Below are 25,220 nucleotides of genomic sequence, written 5' to 3'. Positions count from 1 at the left end.
AAGCCCAAAAGCCCTGAATACTGTTACCTGTGTGATCCTAACTAAAGAATGTGTTTACCAGCCCTTGTGGGATGAAATGAAAGGCACATGCTATAGGTTTAGTAATTCATGCAAAAACCTTTCACAGATAGGCAAATCATTATGGGACTCTGTGGTGCTGGGATCAAATATTTGGGGAAAAAAAGCCTACAGTATGTAGGTTGTACAAATAAAAGCGGCCACACCCACTTGTCTTATGTTTTGTTAAAGGTGCGCAATTTTATAGTTGACATTTTATGATCCTTCTTCGTCTTCCTTATCCTGCACCCACATGGTGTCTGCTACTTGTGGCTCTCTGGTATGCTGAGATATGTAACCATATTAATTAATGTGCTGGGAGCTTGTCTGTAATTTTTTCCCCTTATTCTGTTGAAAATGAGCTTTTTGCTAGCACTAGTGGTGTGGTTAAGGAGCTGGGTTTGCAAGCCTGAGTGTTCAGTTTTATTCATGGAGGGTCCATTGTACTGTCCTTGAGCAAAATAATTTGCTGAAATAGCTTCAGTAAAAATGTCCCTCTGCATAAATGTATCTATAAAATGTGTGCACACGTATTGCCCTCAGTATGCGGATATGCTAAGCTGGTCAGTAATAAAGGTATTCATTATGTTTCAGCTTTGCTTTTTGCTTCCAGCAGACCTCATTCATTAAGACACTTCTCAACAGCTTGCACAATAGGACCAGTCATGAAAGATTTGACTGACTGATGCTGACCTTGGAAAAAGTTACCCACTGTTGTTGGTGCAGTAACTTGAAAATTAAAGCAATGGCCCTCTCAAATAAGGTAAACAGATTACAAACCCTTTTTATATATATGTCATATTTAGACACATTGGCAAGCCTTTTTCAAATGTAAGTTGAATCTTGCATTATAGAAGGCATGAAAATGCCGTTTGAAATACAGGAGCGCCGTCGATACAGACTTATTTCTTGATTTTTGAAAACTTTTGGAATGCTTTGCAGTGCAGTACAAATGTAGTACTGCAAGTTCAAGCCTGTATTCCTGTTTGACACATATTAATATTTATGACATTGGCAATCATAAAATATGACTCAACCTAGTAGATAGGATTGAGTACATGTCAATAGAAATGCTTACAATTTGAGGCGTTAACCTTTGAGGTCCGAAGAAATCTCGTACTGGGGGCCTTTCATTTCAGTTGCTGTCCTGATTTAAAGGTTATGTGGCCAGTGAACAAGTCCAGACATGTCGCACCTAAGAAAGTTAATGCAGTCACCACACCTTCTTGTGCCTTCATGTGTACAAAGGAGTGTATGTGCTTCTGTATCTTTCTTTATAGTTGGTGATTTTGTTACAGAATGGAAGAGCACCGACAGGCACACTGCGGATTGGAGTCCAAATTACCGAAGCGGATTGTAAATCCATTGAAATTCTCTTTATTGTGACTCAGGTTGTGAAGGCTGCCTTTCTGTCTTCGTAGATCAGTCTCTATAAAAAGACTGATGATGAAACGTGTGGACAACCGAAAGCATCTCTCTCTGTAGGTCCCGGAGCGACCCCCCCACCCCCCCACCCCTAGGAGCAACCCCCACCCCCCATCTACATCTGAGGGATGTCCAGCATGGTAAAGGTCACAGAACCCCCCTCCTAGTCCTGCTCCTTAATCTGGAACTCATTCGCACAGAAGAGTACCCCCCCCCCCCCATACGCACACAAGCTGAAAAAGTGAAAGCTCCTTCCTGTCAGCTGTGCATGTGTCTCCAATCATCAGCGAGGTCCATGCTATAGAAACATTTTTTGTATGTTTTATATAGCATAGGGTATATCTGTCTATCTATAGAAGTCTGCCATTTATCTTCTTCCGTAGGCCTCTTGCCTTAGGCTTGCCATGCAGCATTTATGAATGTTTCCCTGTGTGTAAAACGAAAGCGATGTCAACACAAAACCACACATCCAATTACGTAATGAAACAAAAGGGAGTAAAAATAAAAGGATTGAATGTGACAGTGTGTGTCAGAGTCAGGAGGCTACGTGAGAGTGTACCCGTGTGGAAGAACAGACTCTGGATACACGGTGTACAAATTCGAGCAGCACACGGCTCACTCACCCGCTGCCGTTGACCCCCCCCCCCTTTTTTTGGAATGAGCAAAGGAAAAAAAAAGCCTAAATGTGTGCAATATAATTCTCAAGACATCAATGGGAAATCCCTGTTTTTACTTCTTTTGAAACTACTGAGACAGTTTGTTTTTTGTTTGTTTTTTTTTGGTGTAAAATGCAAAAGTATTATAGCTACACTGTATACTTTAAAGAAACTCAGTTATGATGGCCACATTTAGTGATTTGATCATAAATGTAAAGACCTCAAATTGTAACTGAAACATAAAATGTGAGATTCTTTATTTTCTTTGTATATGTAAAACATGCACACGTGAAACTGTCCAAGAGAACCAGTTATACTCTAATGTACTTTGGGGAACTCACATTATGCATGGAGTAGCTGGATATCTTCATTGCCTCTGGTACTGTGTATTGCAGCATAACACAGATATGAAGAGTCAGCACAAGAGTGAAGGTGTCACTCTTGGCTTGTAACTCAGATCGTTAGAACTCGGTACTAAAAATGAGTAAGATAATAATTGTACTGTAGATAAGAATTCTATGATTGTTCGCTTGAAGATATGACTTGATAAATACAAATAGCTTATTTCATGTGGTGTCAGAAGTGCACTTAAATGTGTCCGGGCACTAATTTAGCATATTTCAGTTAAAGGAAGAATAAAAACCGGTCATATTTAAATTAACATCAGCTTTAATAATTACAAATTTTTCCCAAAATACAAAATGAAAGAAAGCATGAGATTTGGGTTTGGGCATGAGATCTTGGGTTTGATTCATGAAGCAAAATTAGGATAATCCATGTTCCTATTGTTCCTAAACTTCTAGTGAACCTAATCATCATTGCAAATTTAATTGAGGCAATTGGTGTAAATTGCAAATCAGCACATGGAAGGTGGAATTTGCAGTCTGAAGTTCTTGTGAATTTCGCAAGTAGTTTAAAGAAACCATGTCTAAAAGCTTCTGTATGTTCTCGCAAAAATAGTTTAGTGAAGAAACCCCACCTTGACATGCATTCAAGGTAAATACAAACAAAGACACAGGAGACATTTTGGGATTTGACCCTTGTTCTAAAGAAACACCAGCATGTAGGAAAGTATACGCTGAGAATTAAGCTGGAAAAACAAAATAATTTGGCTATTCTTGACAGGTTCTGGCAGACTTACAATGACGTGTCCTACTAAAAAAAGAGTAGTTGGGCCGGAGGGCTTGGCTGAATACTTTTGGCACATGTTATAATAAGCTCACAGTTGTTGTTTTTTTTTTTTTAAGATAGCGAACATTCTGATATAACTGTATTTTTTGCACTGTCCTTCGGGGAAAAGGTCTGTTATGTTAGGGTCACAGTTCCCTTTGTGGGTCAAAATGCCATAGTCTATTTCTCTTCTTTTCCATTATTATGAAGTTATATCTTCTTGGTAAAATCGATTCTATCAATCTGCCTTGTATTTATTGCCTTCTGTTTAAAAAAGAAAGTCGAAGATGGTTGTACAGACTTTTTAAAGATGGCCTGAAAGCTTAATCTGTTCATAAATAACCGACGATCTTTAGCCTATTACGGGAAGCTGTGAAACCGGTGAATTCCATTCTATTTCAGTGATTCGATGAATCATTGCAGCCAATAGAGGAACTCTGGTTTGCAGCAAGTCGTAGTTTGATGAGGTGATTACCACCATAAATAAAAGTGTTGTGGCTTGTTTTATGAGCTGCATGCCGTTAGTGGTGCTGAGATTTTGCATTTGATTTCGCCATTAATGCGGAGAAAAGAGCAAGTACTGTTTAGCTGGAACTAAGCTGATCATTGGCCATCAGTGCTTGATTCCTTGTTTATCTTGTTGGTAATGAGGTCCTTAGGCCTTATGTTTGTGTGTGTGTGTGTGTGTGTGTGTGTGTGAGAGAGAGAGCGAGACTGAGAACGAGAGAGGGGGGTAGGGGGGCGAGTGAATGAGCAAGCCTGGTTTTGGAGACGTTGCAGTTTCCAGCTGGAGTATGTTGACCCATGCCTGGCTGCTGGCCACACAGCTCTCTGACAGGGAGAAGAGACATGCTGTGGCCCCGTTAAATAGGAAATGTCTTGTGCAATGTCATGGAATGTTTTACGAGTCCCGTAACCGCACTAATGTTCTTATATAATCCATAATAATTACTGTTGTGACAGTTATAAGAGCTATAGCTTCTTGGACTTATCCTCCATATAGGAGCATTGTCTGGTGACTAATTACACCAGTTGTGTCTGCTCTTCTCCTGCATGCATTCCATCTTCCCTCTCTAGTCTTCCTTTCATGCCTCTCTCTGTAGCCTACATTGACAGCTTTGGCTGGTTCTACTGAGGGGTTATTAAAAGGCTTTACAGTACAGTACATCTGCACCATTGTTCTCTGATGATTAATTTGTTTGTGTGAAATATTTCTCATTGTTTAATGGTGTCCGGTTTCAGGCATTGCCTGCAGTGTACATTGCGGGTATGCCTCTACTCGCATGTCTTTGGTGTTATGGCTGTATACTGTGAATACTGTATGGGAAGTGACCGCCATTTTGCTGACCAGCCTGTCTCTGTGTCAGTGCTTCCAACACTGTTGGCAGTTCTTCCAGCTCATCAGAACTGCCAACTCTCTCATGGCTAAGCCATTTTGCTGAATGGATAGAACTGAAGAAAACTTTAGGTGCACCAAGGGTCCTTTTGTGAAACCATCAGGGGAAATGTATATTTGGCGGTAAAGACTTAATAGCTTAATAGCCTTTAAAGAGCTTGATTAATTAGTAAATTGTCACCACGCACTGGTCCTGGAACCGTGTCCACCCTTTGTACAGAATGATCGTATATAGGATCAGGAGTAGGTGAGATATTGTATGATTGGTTGTTGGAAGTGTGTAGAACTTGGAGCCAAAAAAAGAAGGCTGGAAGAGTCTCTGCTATGGGTCCATTGTTATGCCTCATGGAGAAAAGTGCGTCAAAAGTAAATAACATTTTAAAATTACTGCGATATCTATTCACACGGGACTGGTATTACCAGAGGACCTTGGTTACCTACCTCCAAAAAACAGTAGGTTATTCAGTCCGGGAATTTTTTCTTTGCAGCCAGGTAAAAATGACCAACATGGCAGATTCTGACAGGAGATTAAAATCACAGGAGTAATAGGTAATACTGTAATTCCCGTTACAAGACGTCCTTGGGTAAGACTGATCTTGTCAGAATATGGCTTAAAACAAAAATATTGCCAATGAGGTGACACAGTTTGACTCATTTCAAGATTTGCCAGTCGGGGCATAAAGTTTCACTTGTCATTCAAACAGTAACCTTTAAACAAGCTAATATTTTCTACTTGAGAGGAAGAAATAAGATTTTAAGTCTTAATTACAAGACAAAAACTCTGTTAAAATGGTTTGTTTTTGCATTGTAGAAGCATTGTTATAAAATTGCCCGATTCTATGTCACGTGAAGACTCATGGGAAGTGGATACCTCCCAGGGTGCTTCAGTCTCTGTCTGTTAGGAGCACATATTTCATGGTCTTTCAGTTTTACCGTGCCTTACTGTATGAGAGCAGTGAAAGTCGTGCCAGCTGCCTGTCCAGCAGCCTGCTCAGCCAACGGGGTGACAGCACCTTGGGGTGGTCATTTGGCATTATATTGTGAAACGCTTATTGATACAGGCCCAGAGTCCTTTCTTGAGCTCTTATCCCCATCATTTCATTAGATTTTTTTGTGCATCAGTATAGACATCTCATTAAAATATTTTTTATTTGTTGACGTTAAGATTTACAATAGCGTTGGAGTCTTAACTACTTACCAAAACATCAAAGTGACATTTTCTCAATTGAAAAATAATTTTCCCATACTGAATAATGAATAGTTGTCCTTATGCTGTATGTTTACAGATACTCATTCTTCTATTCTATTGCTTTTAGAAGAACATATACAGTGTAGTCCTTTTGCCCTGTGGAATTTTTGTTTCACATTGCAGTGTGTATAAAAATCCCTTACCATAACTAGGAAATGTCATTGGGCCTTTTAAAATGACAAAGAACAGAATTACCCATCTTTTAAACATTCCCCCCTCAGTTGCAGTCATTGAAGGTATTGGTGTTCTGGGATTGTCCTGAGATCAGCTGTTTTTGGCTGAAATGGTCCCTCTGCATTTGAACAGATTGTCATGTATTCGTTACTTTGGTCCAGACTCAAGCTTGCCGTATTTTTCCAATTTGCCCAATCATAATCATAATCTCTCATTATTTTATTTCATTTATTTTCTCTATTTTTGGAGGTGGGTGGGGGGTGAGGTGGGGTGGGTGTTTAGTGGGTTCAGTGTATTGCGGAAGTATTCACCCCCTCTGAGTTTACATTTTGCTATGCCAAAAAAAGATTTCAAAGTGCATTTATTATTATTATTATTATTATTATTATTATTATTATTATTATATTTATGATGTATTCAGTTTCCATCTCAGTTGAATGAAAGTTCTTCAAATTAATGTATTTTAAAAAATATTTACAGAACCATAAAATGTGAATTACAAAAGTATTCAGCCCCCTTGTTTCAAAAGGGATAGATTACCTCAGTGGTAAAAATTGTCTAAACATTTTTACTGTATAATGTCCAGATCTCATGTTGAGGCTGATATGATGAATATGAAGCAATATTTCTGGTAATATTGTGCATATTTATCAACAAAACTAACATCAGTAACTTTCAATGTAGTAGGGTTTGGGGTACAGGATGGATGCTACCTCAATACTAATTTGCATATGGTTACAGGGTAATTCCAGTAGTTCCAGTTGTATTTTTTCATCCATGACTACAGAGATGGCACTCTGTCTCTGGCATACTGTAGAGGTGAGCATTCTGTGCTCAGAAAGCAAAGGTTTACTCTCCATTTATCTGCTGACTTTAATCTGTAGAAAAATCATTACAGTTCATACTTCAGGGGAGAAAAATCATTTAAAGTGGGGTCATTTGAAACATCTGTGGAGCATTTTTCCAACATGGCACTGGGATTTGATTCAGTAGATAGATCGTTAAGCAGGTATCTAACGCACACAAACATGCTCCAAAGCCAACATTCAAATACACAGAGGTCCAAGTGTATTTTACAAGGGCTTCTTAATAGAAGTTTGTTTCTCATCAGTCTCTGGTGAATTTGTTTTTGAAATCCATACTCATATTGATGAGCTGTGATACATTTTTTGGACAGTGTGTAATGCGATTCATTTTTTATTAATTTATTCATTCGTCTGACCTGCTTATTCTAGAGTGCAGATGTATAGTGTTTGAATATACAAGTGAATATGTGTGAGAATGTACTAGTGTGAAACTGGGGAAAGGAAAGCCAACCACAAGGGAGTATGTCTAATAAACAAAGCTTAGGTAGGATTTTTGTGGTTAAGGTTTATGCTTCTCAAGTTTAAATGGGGTGTCCATTCAGTAAGAGAGCTCTGTTAGTTGAAGTTTTTTTTTTGTAGAACTTTGCAGTCAAAAAAAAAAAAGAAAAAAAAAAACGAAAGAACTGGGGCCACACAAAACCAGAGGAGCAATTACGGTTTGTGTGTTTGTGTGTTTTCCCCGTGTGGCTGTGTCGTCAGTGCCGCTCCAGTCTCCGGCTCCTGTTGTTCGGAGGTTTTGTGCCGGTTTAGGCCGGCGCAGATCCCCTCACATAAATAATGTAGGCCTGTATTTACTGTGTACTGTTCAGGATAATTGTACGCCTCTGGGGAGAAGGAGCAAAAGAGCGGGAGAGGGGGAAAACGGACTGCGTTTTCTCGAAATAAAATACCGCTGGAATCTATTTAGGACCGATGCCCCAGTGCCGAAATGTTACGCGCGACATCTATGAGACCTATAATGTGCGGCAGATATCAAATGTTTTTTTTTTGTTTATGAGCATGACTACCAGCTGCCACTTTCTCTAGTTTCAGTTCAGCCTTTAAAGCAGTTACATGAAGCACTTGTTGTCTAGTCTCGTTGCAAACCAAGGCGGTCGGTGTTTTGGAGTATGGAAGCTTGTTTTTTTGTGTCCTGTTGGCCTTGTAAATGTAGGAATTTGTGGTGTTCGGGGATCCACATTCTGTGAGCCATGTTTTGCTTGAACAATGTGCACATGAATGATTTCCCAGCATTCTGGTTTTTGGCTATGTACAGTTCAGTAGTACTACATTTCTCAACTCTCAAAATGCTACTCTAAATAAGCCTATATAATTGTTGGAATTTTTGGTGTTCATGGATACGCATTTATCTGTGAGGCCATTGTTTCTTGGGAACAGTATGTCCATGGGTAATTTTCCAACGTCTAGGGTTTTGGCTGGATACAGCATGCAGTAGTACTCTAAATAGAGCATCGATATTAAAACCACTTTCACAAGCCGTGACGGCTTACAGACCTTGTGGGCCACTGTGTGTGTGTGTGTGTGTGTTAGTGGGGATATGCAGTTGCATTACTGGAGATACGATGTCACACTTTAACAGGGTCATGGATTTAGCACTGGTTCTGGGGTGGAATTCAGAGGATTAACCCCTCATTAGTTAGAGGTCCGCGGCTCTCCTTCCCTATCACCTTCATACTACACATTATGAAATATGTAACTGCGTGTGTGTATGTATGTCTGTGCTTGTGTGTACACGTGTGCAAGTGTGTTTGTGTGCGCACGTGTATTCGAGCGTGTGTGTGTGTTTCTGTGTGTGTGTGTGTGTGTGTGTGTGTGTGTGTGTGGGTAGTAGGGTGATAGTATCACAGATTAAGGAAGCCACATGGATGCCAGGACTTGTTGATACATCAGTGTGCTGGAGGCAGGTGGGATGGCTGTGTTTCTATTTCTGTATTTTGGGTTTTTGGTTGTCATTGTTTTTAAATTACCCTGCATAATTGCTAAATGCATTCTTCTTATTTCACTGCATCCAAAACATGTGAGCTCAGGGGTTTCTGAGCTTGGTAAAAATGGCCTGCAATTCTTTAATGTATCTTTAAATGGGCTTCTGTTAGAATGGGTCTTTGGTCAAACAAGGCAGCCTTTATGCTTCAGTCTCTGATTTCAGCAGTAATAGTATTTTCTCCTCTAGTGCCATTCCAATGACTCCTGGAATCTTAACTTTTGACCAGTTGGTCAGGCAGTCTTCTTGATCTGGTGACAGCAAAAAAGTGTACATATTGTACCTTCAGCTTTTGGGAAACATAAGAAAACATAAGAAAAACTATGTGACCTTTTTATGAAGGAATTACCTTACAGAATTGTATGTACTCATGCTCACCATGAAAATATGCTAGAAATATATACTGTATATAGGGGAGAAAAACTTATTACCATTTATTTTACAATATACATTCGTAATTGTGGGCCCATCGCTGCTTCGTCCTCCATTAATTTGGGAGTGCACACACCCTCTGAAGTTTGTTTACGTGGTCATCACTTTTTCTTAAACAATAATCACTTTTAAATGGTTTGTCCTGAATCCCTCCCTCCATGGGTATCTCTGTGGCCAATTGCACATTGCCTTGTGTTAGCCAACCACCAGATTCAGTTGGGGGAAAATAATAACTATTCTCATGAAAGATTTTTCTCTGTTAGCAGCTTATTATTTTGTTGTAGAGAAACATTAGCCTAGTATGTCCAGATCCTTGCACATTTGTGCATACTTCCAAAAAATTCAAGAAGTATTTATTCAGTTTTTCTGTAGATGATGTGCCATACTGCCCTCTGTGTTTGGTGACCTCAACTTCGACACAGTTCTGCTTTGGAAGGGCTGCATGCTTTTTATAGCAGGTTCTTCAGAGGAATGTGTGTGACCTTTGACCTCAGAAACTTCAGGGTTCCAGGTTCGCAGATGGTCTCTGCCAAGCTGCTCGGCTTATCCCAAACCAACTCAGCCAATCCTGAGCCCTGCAAACTTTTGACTCCTTCTGGGAAGAATTTCTCACCGATGTCTTCCATAAGGAACATTTCCCAGCCAGTTGTACAATCTTTGTATGAGTTCCTCTACAGTATGAGTGTTATATCGCCGACGTAGCTTTGTCTCCATAATATAATCTTTTCACCTCATCCATCACAAAACTGCACGCTGAATCATCTTTTGAAAGCAAGCCGGATTGCCTTCTGGATAAGCGAGAGAAGCTTGCTTTAGGATGACCATATATGCTATCTGGCTCCATCCTGATGGCTTTCAAGCCAAGAGAAGAAATATTTCCCTGCGATGCCCGGGCCAGTGCGGTATGGAGCGATAGAATTCCATCTGTCTTGGGCTGTGGAGGACGCGGACTTTAGGAGAGCACGTGATCTTCGGGGGGAAGCCAGCGCTGATACGTGCAGCCGTGAGCGAGCAATAGAACATTCTGTCTCACCCCAAGCCCGAGCGCTTCCGGTCCCTGTCATGTTGGCTCATAAATCGGCTCCTTTCTTTTGTGTCTGCCATGCTCCTCCCCCTCTCCCTCTCTCCTCTAGCAGGCGAGCAAACCGCACCACGTATATTTTACTTCAGTCTCTGCTGCAGCTCACAGGCATGGGGAGAGTCCCTGCAAGTGGGTAACAAGTTCACAGACAGGGTCCGAAGTCTTACACTGCAAATTGCCTTAAGTCTGTTGGCATGGAGATCAGTTTGCTTATACCGCGGCCGCCTTCCAACGTTTCCAAGCAACCTGTGCATTGTTTGGAATGCATAAATGCAGCTGAGATGTCATAGTCAGGTTCTGTTAAAACATCAAAGTTTATTTCATTATGCATCTCATTTATTTGATGGACAGATCCCATCCTAACATTTGAAAGATTTCAGACCGATTTCTAGATATATTTTCATCTTAAGAGAGACATATTGCTGTAGTATTTGATAAAGTCATATTGTATTTCAGGATTAAGTGCTTATTTGGAGTTGGAATTTTCATTTTAAGTCTTGGATTCCTCCGAGAGAAAATTGATATCTCCAGCAGAGGAAGTTAGCCAGGAACCCAGCTCTGCTTTTTTTTTTGCTACGGGTTGATGAACCAGAAATAAAGTCAGAACCATGATTGCTTTCCTGGGGTCTTCTATTTTAGTATGATAAACATCAGCACCATTACTTTATTTCAATACTGTTACTTTCTTTCTATTTTGCTTGAATACATTCATTTAAAAACTAGTCTGAGAGGTACAAACAAGTATTCCTTTACACGCAGGAGAAAGAGAGTAGGCTGTGAACTAAGGTGAGTGTGTCTATAGGAATATCTGATGTATGCAAGTGCCACAGCTTTGATGTTAATCTCATTTACTTTGGTAAAGAATATATTTACCGTGGGTGCTCGTGATGGTAATGAGCTGGCTGCTCACACTTGTGCACGCTAGCAGACACAACTCATCGCCGTCACGGTTCAGGACAGCGCACACAAACACACGCGCACGTGCAAGCGTGCGCATATGCGTGCAAGTGTGTTTGCACTCTCATGGGGGTTTCTCTTTCCCTCGACCCCAGTAATACCTCCAGAGCTCCCTTCTTCCTGAGGCCGTGTAGCAAAGTGGACGTTCCGCTGGCTCCAAGGCCACAGGACAGGAAGAGAACAACAAAAGTCACCGTGAAGCTGCATTAAAAGTTAAGAGACCAGGACCGTGTTTGTTTTTTAAAATGTCAGAGACACTGCCTGTGATCTTGTGCTGATCAATGAAAAAGAGGAAGGAAGGAAGGTCTTGGGGTTTTGCTCGCAGCGCGTGTGCATTGTCGAACCGCTAGCAGGGCTCCTTTCTGCTGCACCACAGTTTTTTTGCAAGCTGCTGAATTCTGGGATATCTCAGGTTTGCTTTGGAGTACCTCAAATGTGTCCACAGAATCCTCTTCCACTTCCTCAGTATATGTAGGCTTATTCCCAAAGATTTACATATTTTATATACATGTATTGATATTTAGCGGTAGGTTTAATTCTGTTAAATTTGTGCACAAGAGGTAAAATCAGGCCCCTCTTGACTGACAGGTAAAGCACAAACAAGAGAACAGTATACAGCACATGCTTATGCAAGCAAAAGTAAGCTCAGTGTAATGGCAGAGATGGCAAGCACTTGTGAATGCTGTCTTTAGTCAGTCCATGGATGTGTTGGTCTCCCCTTTATAAACTAATTTGGCTTATGTCCCAATCCTTCACTCAGAACTGCCAAGTTTCGAGTGATACTTTATTGTTTACTTTACGTTACCTGTGACTTCAGTCTTGCTTGTTTGCTAGAGATGGGAACCGAAAAAAAGTGCACATTGTTTATTTCACACTTGATTCCACTGATAGCTGGGGCTAGCTGTAAAGGTATAAAATATTTTATATAAATTATTTTTTTTGTTTTCCAAATTATTCTTTAATTATTCTTTATTAAAATCCAGCCATCTTCTTCCCTTCAATCAGTATCATTCTAAGAATTTTTGGTACTTTTCTGGTGTTGATTTGTACCTTGCATGGCAGCCTTTCACCATTGGTGTGTGAGTGTGTGTGTGAATGGGTGAATGAGAGGCATCAATTGTAAAGCACTTTGGATAAAAGCACTATATAAATGCAGTCCATTTACATTTATGGTGTGTTCTATGTGAATGTTCCAACACTGTCTCTTATCTTCTTTTATACTGATTGGCCCATTTTTCGTACCCAAGTTAAGCTTTGTAGGGGTCATTCCTCAGACTGGTAATAATGTTGATCCAGTTGGGTTTCTTCTGTGTTTCTCAAGCTTGGGGTCTTTGTATCAAAACTGATGCCTCAAGGTTAGGTTTTTTAGATCATCACACTTGCTGTACAGTGGCCAGGACTGGCTCTTTAGATCACGACACTGATTATACAGCGTGCTGCTCATTGGTCAGGATTAGCTCTCTGCATGGCCATATTTTGGTTGTGTGTATTGTGTGAGCTGTCGGGGCTTGATGGCTGGATCTCCGGGGCTCTGAGGAGCGAGCCGCTGTACACAGCGGGGGCTGGGTGAGCTGAAGCATGTGTGATGACAGCAGCGAGGTTGTGCTCTGAGAGGTTACCAGCCCACACAGGCAATCTGCAGCCTTCCCGTCCCGCTCAGCTGCTGCCCGCTCTTCACAGTCAGCCCAGAGTATGACACTGTGGGCAGACGCTGCTCGCTTCTCTAATCTCCGTCTCCGGCCATCTTGAGCATGCTAGAGGAGCCAGCGCGATGATGTCAGATGAATTATCTAACGCTGTTTAAAAAAATAAATAAATAAAGGGCTAAACAAATGCATGCAAATAAATAAAGACTAGTAACTGCAAGAGTGCAAATTTGCATAATGGGGAATTAATTTGCTTTTCTGATGTCTCACTTGTATGATGAAATCCGCTTTACTGTTCCTAAAGTTGTGTTTAATGAGCTAGCTATGTGCCAGACAGCTTTTGTTTATATCCTTTTCAGTCACACTGCAAACTAGCACATTTGGAAGAATGCTTACTTTTTTTGGAGGCTGCTTTTCCTGTACGTATCACTGATGGAAACACAATGTGCTCGCAGCTGACAATAGTTTAATAATATTGTATATGTTTGTAATTTCCACTCCTTTGTTACAGTCAGCTCATATACTTGGATAAAATACTGGCTCTTAATTACTGTTGGCATAGCTAAATGTTTTAAAGGAATTACTTTTAGAAAAATCATACTAAATTTGGATCCACTGCAGGCACATACATCTGCCACCACAGGAAGTGAACTGTTTATGTGATGCGTATGTGTGTGTATATGTATGTATGTGTGTGCGTGGGCTTGCATGCTTGCATCTGATTTGCTGAAAAACTGTGGTCACTTGTAAATGAAAAAGCCACATAGCAACTGCGATCTCATTGGTGGACATGTCTCCATAGTTACAGTGTAACCTTGAGGCTTTAATAAATGGGCAGTAAGGCGATTGTTTGCTGGTTGTTTTTCCTGTTTCGACTGCGCTTCCTGCTTTCATGGAGTGTTACATTGCACAGGATTCTGATTAGATTATGTACTGTTCCCGAGCTGATAGCTGGATGTTTTCCTCTGACGTCGAATCTTGTTGCTGGAGTTTAGCACACAAGGAGAGACGTTCAGCTGTTGTCACTGCAGCTGTAAAACGGCTCATATAACCATTTGTCCTCAGGTACCTTGGATTCTTGATATTTTCCTCCAACCAGTCTAATGGCACAGATCGCTCTCTGTTATAGTCTGGTTAATAGGTAACAATTAGTCTGCTTTACACATTGTAGTATGTTATAGCTGTAAAGGAAAAGGAACTGTGATTTTTTTTCTCCCTTCAATAACAACACGGAATGCAAGTTGATTTTTATCACATCACATTTAGAATGTGGAGCGGGAAAATATAATCAGGATGGTGGTGATCTGTTATGTAACACCATGGGGGAAAAGAATTGGGGTCTATAATTAGCGGTGGTCACAGCAGTGGTGTGTACAGGGGCAGGGGAAAAAGAAGGCACAGAGCTGTTTGATTTGGGGTGGGGGTGTTGAGGGGGCATGAAGATTACTTTGCACATTTGAACTAGGGGTGGGACCTTGTACAATTTTCTATAAACGAAGGCAAGCTGAGTTGTCCTACGTGTTTACTTGCAATTGCTATAAAAGGAAGTAGTTTATGCATTGCTTTAAAAGGAAATATGTTTATTAATGGTATGCCAAACTCTGAAGCATTAGATTCAAGTGCATTTCAAGTGCAAATAACAGTATTTCCTTTTTGGTCAAGAAACAAACAAAATAACATAACCATGTGTAAACAGTTGATTGTATGTCTTGTTTTTCTTTTTTTTTGTAATTCAAATTTTTTATTATTTTCAAAGCGGTGCAAAATGGTACAGATACAGTACATTCCAGCATTTTTGTACATTTTTAGAATACAGCCATTCCTTACAGGAAATACAAAATAAATAAAATGAAATAATAATTCCAATAATATAAGATAAAAGCAATAATAAACAGAAGACAAGGTGGACATAAAAGGTACAGTATGAGGTCGATGTTTTTGTTTTCATTTAAGATTTACATGAGTCCAGAATCGATCGCATGCCTCTTTCATTTTTCCCTCACCATGAATTCTTCCCAACACGTGTTCATATCATGTAATCTTGATCATTTCCTCATTCCATTGTTTGAGATCAGGGGTTCTGGGGTTTTTCCAGTTACGTAATTCTGGCAGCTGTCATAAAACCAATTTTTATAATGGTAAATTTGTTATTTGTTATATTGGGTACCACTGCTCTGTCACCGAGGAGACAGAGCCGTGGCTGTGGGGGTAGTGTGGATCCCAACCATTTCTCTAGGAATTCAAGAATTTTACATGATATACCATGGGACATTCCCAAATCATATGTAAATATGTGCCCACCTCATCCTGACACTTCCAACACATATTATTATCAGCTATTCCCATTTTATAAAGCCTAGTTGGTGTCAGGTAATATCTGTGTATCATCTTGTACAGAGTGAATTTTCCTTTAGCCTCTCGAACCCCTTTTCCTACATTTGATAGAATCCTTGACCAATCGTTGTCTTCAGTATTACTTCCCAGATCCTTCTGCCATATTATTTGGAGATTATTACATGAGTCACCCAGAATTTGTTTAGATGTTTTGTAAAACACAGATGCTGTATGAGCTTCATGTGGTAAACTAAAGTATTTATTTAGTGGATATTATCACTAACATCAAATTTACTGCTAATACAGTATCTTATTTGTAAGAATGTCCATACATTCCCTTTATTTTCAAGATTATATTTTTTCTTCAGATCCATATATGACATAAAAATCCCATTCTTGTCTTGTTTTTCTTGCAAAAACCTAGAAAATAAAATATATAGATACATTTTTTACTGTATACTGTTTTTTACTGATTCACTGTCACAAAGACGCTTCACGGAGGAAATTTGTATATATACACACACACACACACACACAAGATATATATATATATATATATATATATATATATATATATATATATATCTGTGTGTGTGTGTGTGTGTGTGTGTGTATACATATATATATGTGTGTGGTTACAGTGCACATTTTCAGCTTTTATTTAAGATCATTTTTATACATTTTGGTTTCACCATGTAGAAATTACAGCACTTTTGTAAACGGTCCCCTCATTTCAGGACACCATAATGTTCGGGACAAAAGGCTTCACGGGTGTTTCTGATTAGTCAGGTGTGATCAATTGCTTCCTTAGTGTAGGCATAAGAGCTTTCAGTATCTAGTTTTCATTGTAGCCTTTTGGTTGCCTTTCGAGTCTTTTATTGGAGTTTGTCAACATGAGGACCAAACTTGTGTCCATGAAAGTCAAGGAAGCCAATATGAGGCTGAGAAATAAGAAAAAAAACAGTCAGAGACATATGACAAACCTTAGGCTAACCAAAGTCAACTGTTTTGAACATGATTAAGAAGAAAGTGAGCACTGGAGAGCTCAGAAATCACAAAGAGCCTGGTAGCACATGCACACACAGACACACAATATGACATCAGCAATTATTTATTTTTTAAAATATTTTTTTTATATTTTTGCGTATGTTTATAAGGCCAGTTAAGCACAGGGCACCCATGAAACAGAATAGCAGGGTTTTGGCAAGCAGAGACTAACACACTCAGTCCTGTATGACGTGTGCAGTTTCTTGCCTCCCATCTTCTGCTCCATTTAAAGATAAGGCTCAATACATCTCAAATACAAGCCCATAAACCAAGAGCCTGGGTAACTGCAGCATCATCTACATGGGCTGCATCGGCTAGCTGGGGGTCAGCCTGTGTGATGATGAGGAGTACAACTTAACCACGGTGATATGCACAGAACTGTCTGCTCCCAAAATCTGTACAGAGCCCAAGGGTTTGCTGGCACACATCATTTGTCTGTGAAACTTTGCCCACTGTACTTTTCTGTTCAAGCTGAGTTTATACAGCGGTTTACTGAAACCCAGCCCTTAATTGTTGTATTTGTGACTTTAGTGCTGAATCCGAAATATTTATCTTCCCGTAAATGAAGGGTCTATTACGAATTCCGTGTAGTGGAACAGTGATGTTTTTAGCAGTGAGGCTCTATGATAGATCTCCAAGTGGCACACTTCAGTCTTTACACTCCAGAGAATATTTTCATCCATCCATAAATGAATAGCCACTAAGCATTCCTCTCCTCTAGAACAATAATACCTAGGGTTTTGAGAAGAAAGTACATTGTTTTCAACTTGAGCATGCTGGGTACAATTATTCTGCATTTCCTCTCCTGTTAGACAACGTGACACACATCTACATCCTGAAACCACTTTCTGATGTTTTCTCAAAGGTGGTGAAATGGATTTAACAGACCGGGAGGTTGTGGCGGGTGTGTAGTATGGGGGTTGGGTGGCAGTGAATATCTCACTTCAGCTGTCTGTGTGAGGTAGGACATGTGATCTGCTGTGTTTACATGGAGTGTGTATGAAAGGATACGCGGTGAATATTTGCACTGGTTAAAACTGTCTTAATCAGGATTACGGTTAATGGTATTCGTCAATATGAGTACAACAATTTAGTAGTTACTTGCAGGTAAGCATCCTGGATTGGGCTACATGCATGACTTTGGCTTTGCTTTTATACTCAATATATTCACATACCTGAAAAAGGTTGAGGCCAACTGTTCCTTTAAAGATCAAAGACAAATGTGTGTGAAATGGGTATTTGGGAGCCATATGCAAATGTGTAAAAGAAAAAAACGTCCCGAAGTTTGTTTTCTCCCTGACTAGCGAGAAGGTCAGGCACGTCACCGCGTGTTGGGGTACAGCGGAGAGGCCGAGCTCAGGATCACGCTGGAGCGTTTCCAGCGCGTCCATGCGGGCACTGCGTGCTGGACCCCCTGATTTATGCTGTATCAGTAACTCGAGTCTGCTGTTAAATATAGACATGTATTTCCCCAACAACTGTGCCGTCTTAGATGTGGACAGTGTGTGCGGGGTGATGTCTCTTCAAAAGATAAGCATTAACTTTAGCCCTGTGTTTTTATTTAGGTCTGGCCTTTGAAAATATATTCACTATTGGGTCAGCCGACACAACATTATATCATTATGTGATGTTTTGAAATAAAATCTATAAAAGGGCTGCCGGGCTGTGGTCTGTATTACGGTAATTGATTTTCGTCTAAGATACAAGCAAACGTGGCTAACAAAACATCTTTGGTCATATTTCAGTGGATTGGCTGCCAGGCAGAAAGTTTTGCAGTGCCCTGCTCATTTGCAAACAAATGTAAGGAAAAGGAAAAGTGTAGAAAAAAAAAAAAAATGTAATGTAGAACCAGTAGGAAATGGATCAATTTCTCTTCATTATCGCTATCGATTTTTTTTTATTCACAGGCCTTACCTTCTAAACGCCCTTAATATTTAGAGTGGCATGAATTTTCAGGCTCATTCCATCTGAGCTGCCACACTTGGGTGAAAAATGTGCTTTGCAGTGTTGAAAAGTTGTCCATCTCAACAGCTTGGTGCACACTCTACAGAACTGTAGGGATTACGTATCCTTGAAAAACGTGTGGTTGTGAAACATCATAATCTCTCGTACCAGCTCTTTTTCTGTCTCGCATTGCACGACTTTGGCTAGGGACTATTAGGACGATTTTATGGTTTTTTAAATGGTATTCAAAAAACACTGAACAATTTTTTTATCATAGTATCAGCACTGTATAGCAAGGAAAGAAAATGATACAAGGTCACTATTCTTACATGCTACATTTTTTTTTTTTTTTTTACAATGCTATCTTTTTTACATTTCGTTGTTTTTATTTTTGCAGTTGTGGTACCAGTAAAAGTCCAGCACCACAAGGTTATATTATTGTACCAGTAACATGACACAAGGCATTACTTAATATATAGCTAAATAGGTAGGGTGTGCATTTAAATACTGTTTCTCGTGCAACAGTAGTTTGGCTATCAAAGCAGCGCGTCTAACTTTTGGATCTAGGCGCTCTTTCATGCCATTTTCTTTTTGAGTTATGGAAGGAGTTTTTGGAGCATATGCTTGAACTGCAGACATTATGAATTGCAGCGTACCCATGAATCAGTCTTTGGAGAGCCAGACTCTTGAAATTGGGGAAGCCTCCCAGCTCTTTGTACCTCTGTAATGGCACAAGGGCGTATACGATCAGACACATTTTCATGTTTTCTTTAGGGGAATCGGTATAACATCCATTTCATCACTGGTGATCGGCCACATGAAGCGTTTCTTGTAGGGTCCTTCGTTTTTGTGTCTGGTTTGCAGTTCATTTAGATTAATTGTTTGTGAAAGGCCTTTCAGAAGTGAAATTACATCTCCTCAAACTGAAATTAAAACCAATATACATTATTCTGGAGCTATAGAGCAATAAATACAAATTAAGCTGTTAACAAAAAAATCTTTAAAAATGTGGTGAAGCAGATTCTTGAAGTCCAGATAATGAACTACTAAGAACTGCGTACAAACGGCCTGTGCTTCCAACAGATAACATGCATTAGTAAGCAGCCTGTTGTCTTGAGAAGCACATGAAGTCTCAAGGAAGTCATGAGAGGAGTTGTATAGGTAAGGCCATTATTGATGATGAATCACACATCACAGTCTTTCTCCCTCTCCCTCTCTCTCCATCCTTACTTAAAGAAAAATGTTAAAGTGGAGAGTTAAAGATGTGAAAATGGCCTCTGGTGTGCGCAAACTCAGTTTCCAAGAACAAATAAAATGCTTCATTTCCGACCCCCGGCTCTGCCAGGCTCAACCTGGATGTCCTCCCAGCATTTCTCAAAGTTTATTTCAACTATTAATTCAGATCTGTTTTTCCACACATATTTCAGTGTCCACATTTTGGAGAGGTTCCTTTTTGGTGTGGTTTGCTCATAAAGCACCGTTGGTGGGGACGGATTGGAGAGACTGTATCAAGTGGAAACAGAACTCCATTGAGCTGCACTATTGCTAGCGTGAGCGCAAGCTAACTGTTGCCAACATGAGCTGGATATGAAGTTGTGCTTGTGCATTACAGTCATCTTTATGTTGCCCGTTAAGCGAATCATAATAATAATAATATATGGGCCTCGTGAGAGACCCTGTCCCAAGAAAAGCAGCCCGCACCCCACAAAATGTGTTCCCTGTTCTCTAGTGCCCTGTTTCCTCCTCCTCCATCCCTCCCTCCCTCTTAGCTTTTCTCCTATCTTCTCCTCCCCCTCTTTTCTGTCTCTTCCTACTTCTTGTTTCCTCTCTGTCTCTACCTCTCACTGTCAGTCTCTCACTTCATTCTCTTCAACCCTGAAAAGTGTCTGTGCACATTTGTGTGTATGCGTGTGCATGCGTATGTAAGAGTACACATTACAAGTTTATTCACTTTGAGGGATTGAGCATTACAACAGCAGCAGTGCTGAGAAGAGTCCATTTATACTTTCTCTGGCCTTGAATAAAGTGAATTGACTGGTCTTTAGAAATGTCTCTGAATTCAGAAGGCTCCAGGGGCTTTTGGTAGCAACAGGATCAGACCAGCTTTGTGTCCACTACTCCGGCAGCACTGTGGAAGTGCAACACGCTGAAAGAGCATGCTGGGCTCCCGCCCTGGGTACGGACAGCGCATGCCAGTTGCCTGCCCCCCTCCAGCGGGTCGCCCCAAATGCCAGAGCGCCACCACAGCTCTCCGAGCAGCACCGTTTCTGCCGCTCTGTGTTTGTTTTTTTCATACTGTTGCAGTCGCTCTCCTGCTGGAGTTCAGCCTGTGGCCTGCGTGTTGAGCTCTTGGCCTGCCATTCCACTGGCTGCGCTCCAGCCAATGGGAGACGAGATATTTAAACGACCCATTCCTCCGGCGCACTATCTTGCGCTGCCCGGCTTGTTTATTTAAGCCGGCTATCGGCTGACACTCGCAGCCAGCGTGTGGGGGTGGGGAGGGGGAGTGGCACTGCTTCTCTCTGCCTGCTCCAACCTGCGCCGAGACGGCTGAGGGCCAACTAGTGGCGGGGGGGGGGGGGAGTGGGCGGGGCATTTATTCTCTCACAACACACACCCAGTATGGAGGTATGCCTTCTCCTTCATCGTAAAAACTCAGTCTTCTGTGTAGGTGTGGCTTGCTTTCATTAAGAAAATCTGAGCTTTTGTACAACCTGTAGGATTCAGTCAATCATACCACTGAGGCTAATTACACCTTCAAAGTGTGTCTAATTTGGAGATTTCAGCCAACCTGTGTGATTGTCAGCTTTATATTTCAGTGCTCACTGAAGTGATTACAGCCATCCAAAAATAAGACGCAGAGAAGGAAGTAGAGACCTTGGATGTTTTCCCACTCAAATAAACCGTCAGACATATCCAGATGGGTTTGTGTGAATGGTGAGCTCTTCGAACGCAAGTCACGGTTGGAGGGAGGCCAAGCCTGACCGTTTAAATGGAAGTCCGTGTTCGCAGCCAAGGAGAGCGGCGTAAGATGGGGCTGCATCTCCGAAGCGCAAGCTTCCCCCATGTTGAGGAAACAGGTCCGCGGATCCATTTTACAAGGCCGTGCTCAGCTGCCTTCCCCATGGACCACCCCCGCCGTGCAGCCAGCGAGAGACCACGCCCCCTTTCCCGAGCAGCCTCCTTCCCGCCTTCCTCTGCGTGCGCTCCACAGCCACAGTCCACTTCCCTAGGCAGTCCGCCCACTCGCTTTTAGCCGTTTTTTTTTTTTGTTTAACGGTTTAAAACTTTTTTTTTCTCCAGAGAAATTTCCCGCAATTCTGCCTAGGCCAAACCAGCATTTTCGCCTACGTTATATGTCATAAGCAACTGTAACAATAGACTGTAGTCGTATGTATTTATGGTATCTATGCATGTTTTAAATCCCACTCGTAAAAATAAATATTAAGGTTGACACTAGATTAAATAAAGCAGCGACGGAACACAAACAGAAGTAGAATGAGTAGCCTAGCTTCAGGCAATTAAAATTTAATTTACAGATATATCCCCTCTTTTTTATCTTTTGGCTGAACATCACTGAGAACTCTTACGGGAAACACAGTCAGTCGGAATGTTTCAGTGTCAGGAGAGAAGGGGGAGAGTATTAGTCTCATATTGAAGGGGTGTGTCTGGGGAGTTTGGGGTGGGGGTGGGGGACGGGGGTGGGGACAGAGCAGTGGTTGGCTGGAACTGGAAGTTCTGAGTTGGATGCTCCACAAAGACCAAACGGCACTTCGTCAGTGCCAGTCGTTTCCATGCCAGGGAATTGCATTTTTTTGTACTCCACGTAATTTATTGCACAGCATGAATGTCGGGCCCCTTTTTTAAAAGACAAAATTTGATAATGGGAGAAAAATCTGTGCGACTGGTCTCAAGTAGGGACAGGGTGTGAGTGTGAAATCACCTGCTATCACAGGAGAGGCATGCAAAGTGTGCCCTCCGAATCCAGCAAACATTCCATCCAGTCCTGTGCTCACCCCTGAGAGCCAGTTCCCCTCCTGCTCGCACGCGCAATTTAATCAACACCGTCCGCACGGGGCGGCCCCCCGACCTTCACCACGGGGCCGTCGAATCTCCAGCCCGTCCCCGCGGAGGCCCGTGGCCCAGCGCGAAGGGCCCGTCCGTCCCCCTGTGTGGGAAAGCAATTCGAATGCGCCACATCACCACCTTCCTCTGGTTTTTATTTTTGTCTCACTTTGTGAAAGGGCACGTTCGCTTGAGATTTTATTTATTCATTTCGTTCTGTGTTCTGTTAATCCAGACCTTGTTTTTTTGTGATATTTGGAAGTTGACCCACTTGAAAAAAAAAAAAAAAAAAGGCAGAAAAAGTTTTGGCTAAAGTTTTGCTGAGCTCTGCCAAGTTTTCGGCTTGGCTTTAGCATACAGCCCAAACCAGTTTGCTCTGGTTGTGTAGCTGAGCGGTCTGGGGGCGGGGATGGGGTGGAGGAACTCCAGCAAGTATCTCTTAAAGAGACAGCGTCTGTGCGAACGCTGCCTCTCCTCTGCCCCTGGCTGTGTTGGAACCAGGCTAGTCTTCTTCAGAGTTGCCGTGCAGAAAAATACTCAAGGACGTTTTTTTAATATTTTCCACTGCCACCTCGGCTGCATTGTAAGATATTTCACCGTCATTAAAACCAATTGCACACTCGAATTGTCTGGCTCGAAATCAAAGTTTCAGCTGCCAAGTGGAAAACTAAAACACGGGAAACGGAAAACATACTTCATATAGTGTCGGGGGAGGGGGAAAAAGCCGCAAACTGTTTAGACTTTTTTAACCGAGAGGGAAGCTCTGGTTATGTAATAACGAGAAATCAGGTTTCTGTGAGCATTTCACATGAGCTGATTGTTTGTGTTCTCTGTCCGCCATGTCTTGTGCATGGTGCGGTGGGGATTCCGCCCAGCCACACAGCCTTTTGAGCCGGTGACCTTTTCCCCGAATGCCAGTCTATCTGGCAGTATAAATAGAGGTCCGGCGCACGGCGCAGAATGGCGCTCTCGTCAGAGAGAGATTAGGCGGCAGTGAGCAGCCCCACCGGACACCACGGGGTTCACATCCCACTCCACTCTGTTCTCAGCCAATCCCCTTTTCCCTGCCTCCTCCCCCCCACGCACCCCCTCCCTTTCTTACAGTCCTCTGTCCTAGTGCTCAGCACCAGTGCACGCAGTCAACACCGCTTTTTTTTTTTTCTCAACACAGTTTTGGTTAAAGGCCGATCAGAACCCCATTAGCGAGCGCTCTGCTCACCCTGGACCTCTCACAGGAAGACACAGCCCCCGTGACAGCCAGGAGGGGCTCAAGTGAAGACAGAACAAGAGACAGAGAGGACAGACAGATGACTAAGTGGATCAATCTGCTCTGTGCTGCATAGAGGAAGCAAGAACAAATCAGGGGACTAGGGACCACAAGACTCTGTTTATTATTACACTGAAACTTTCCATTACACGCAATAAACTGATTTTTTTGTTACTGTATAAAAAGCCTTGATATGCGTCAGTCCGCCTATTTATCACCGGGCTGGGCTTTTCCTGAGCGGTTGCCAATTTGGCATCCAGCAATAACAATTGGCCAGTTGGCGCAAGCCGGAAAAAAACAGAGACCCCTTTAACACAGCGACAGGTCAAGCCTTGCTGTGGTCTTGGGAAAAACAAGGATCTCAGCGGGATCAGAAAAAGAAATGCTCATTTGTAGTTAACGTTGTTGGGGGGTTTTTGAAGCACTTCTTTGACGAACCTTTGAGTTGGACTGTATGCTGAGAAAGCAAGTGCCCAATCATCATTTTTGCAAAGTAATTGCAAGAATTATGTGATGGCATTGGTTCTCTGAACTGTCATCCCAGACTGATGGATGTCATTGATTGGCTGAGCCATGAGGGTCCACGGGATGTCTGGGACCTATAGGTCGTACAACAAGATCATCCCACGTTCATCTTTTCATCATCACAGTGTTTGTCGCAATGTCACACAGACCTTGAAAAAAGTAATGCGTTTGGCTTTATGGTCACTGTGTTGTGGGATGCTGCCAGGTCATCAGAATTGTGATGTCACCTCCCCAGCACTGGTTTATGTCACTGGATCACAGGGGTCTCATCTTTCTGTCTTGCAGAAAACCATCCGGTCATGCTGACAAGGAGGTGATGGCTGCCACGGTCCTGTCGTCCCTGTCCACCAGCCCCATGGTGCTCAACCCGGCCGCAGGCACTCAAGGTACCCCCTCCCGCTTCGCCAGCCACAGCCCCGCCCCGCAAGTTCTCCATGCAAATCCGCCCCACAAATACTCCAGATGCACGCTGAGAGAATCAATTTCAGGATTTTCAAACGGCCATACAGAAGCACTATGTTTCCACTGTCATTCAGGACACCCAAATCTCGCTTTAATAGGAGCGTAGTGAAGTTAGATGAAGGGATGTGGGGGCCGAGAGTTGTTGAAATGGCCCGTGATGAGGTGGCAGAGCGTCTGGTGGTCGGCGGGTCCAGCCTGGCTGTGAAGCATTAGGATCGGTCCTGCTCCGCTCTGCTCTTACGGCTACAGATGGAGCCGATGGTTTGGGTTCATTCTCTGTTTATTACACTGCCTTATGTCACGAGCAGCAATGTTTTCAATCATGCAAATGCAGATAAGAATTAAAGCCCAAATCCATCAAGCTCTACAAGGTCTTCCTTTTAACCCTGTAATGTACAAAACAAAATAAAGGAGATTATTTCTCTTCATCGAGCGAAGGATAAATGAGGCTGAACAAACTGCAGTAGCAGTGCCAAAAAAAAACCC

General features: G+C 41.9%; 1 protein-coding gene across 2 annotated transcripts in view; it reads left to right on the top strand.

Annotated features, from left to right (window-relative positions):
* Nucleotides 1-25,220, top strand: part of slc2a4rg (SLC2A4 regulator) — a 43,601-nt gene that overhangs the window by 4,871 nt on the left and 13,510 nt on the right. For both annotated transcript variants that reach the window (XM_064298662.1, XM_064298663.1), the window contains exon 3: nt 24,558-24,658. In XM_064298662.1, coding sequence (XP_064154732.1) covers nt 24,558-24,658 — 101 coding nt within the window. The remainder of the gene's footprint in view (nt 1-24,557; nt 24,659-25,220) is intronic.

This window comes from Anguilla rostrata, chromosome 11, assembly GCF_018555375.3.
Source record: "Anguilla rostrata isolate EN2019 chromosome 11, ASM1855537v3, whole genome shotgun sequence".
Classification (NCBI taxonomy): domain Eukaryota; kingdom Metazoa; phylum Chordata; class Actinopteri; order Anguilliformes; family Anguillidae; genus Anguilla; species Anguilla rostrata.
This window is presented reverse-complemented; position numbering and strand designations above follow the sequence as displayed.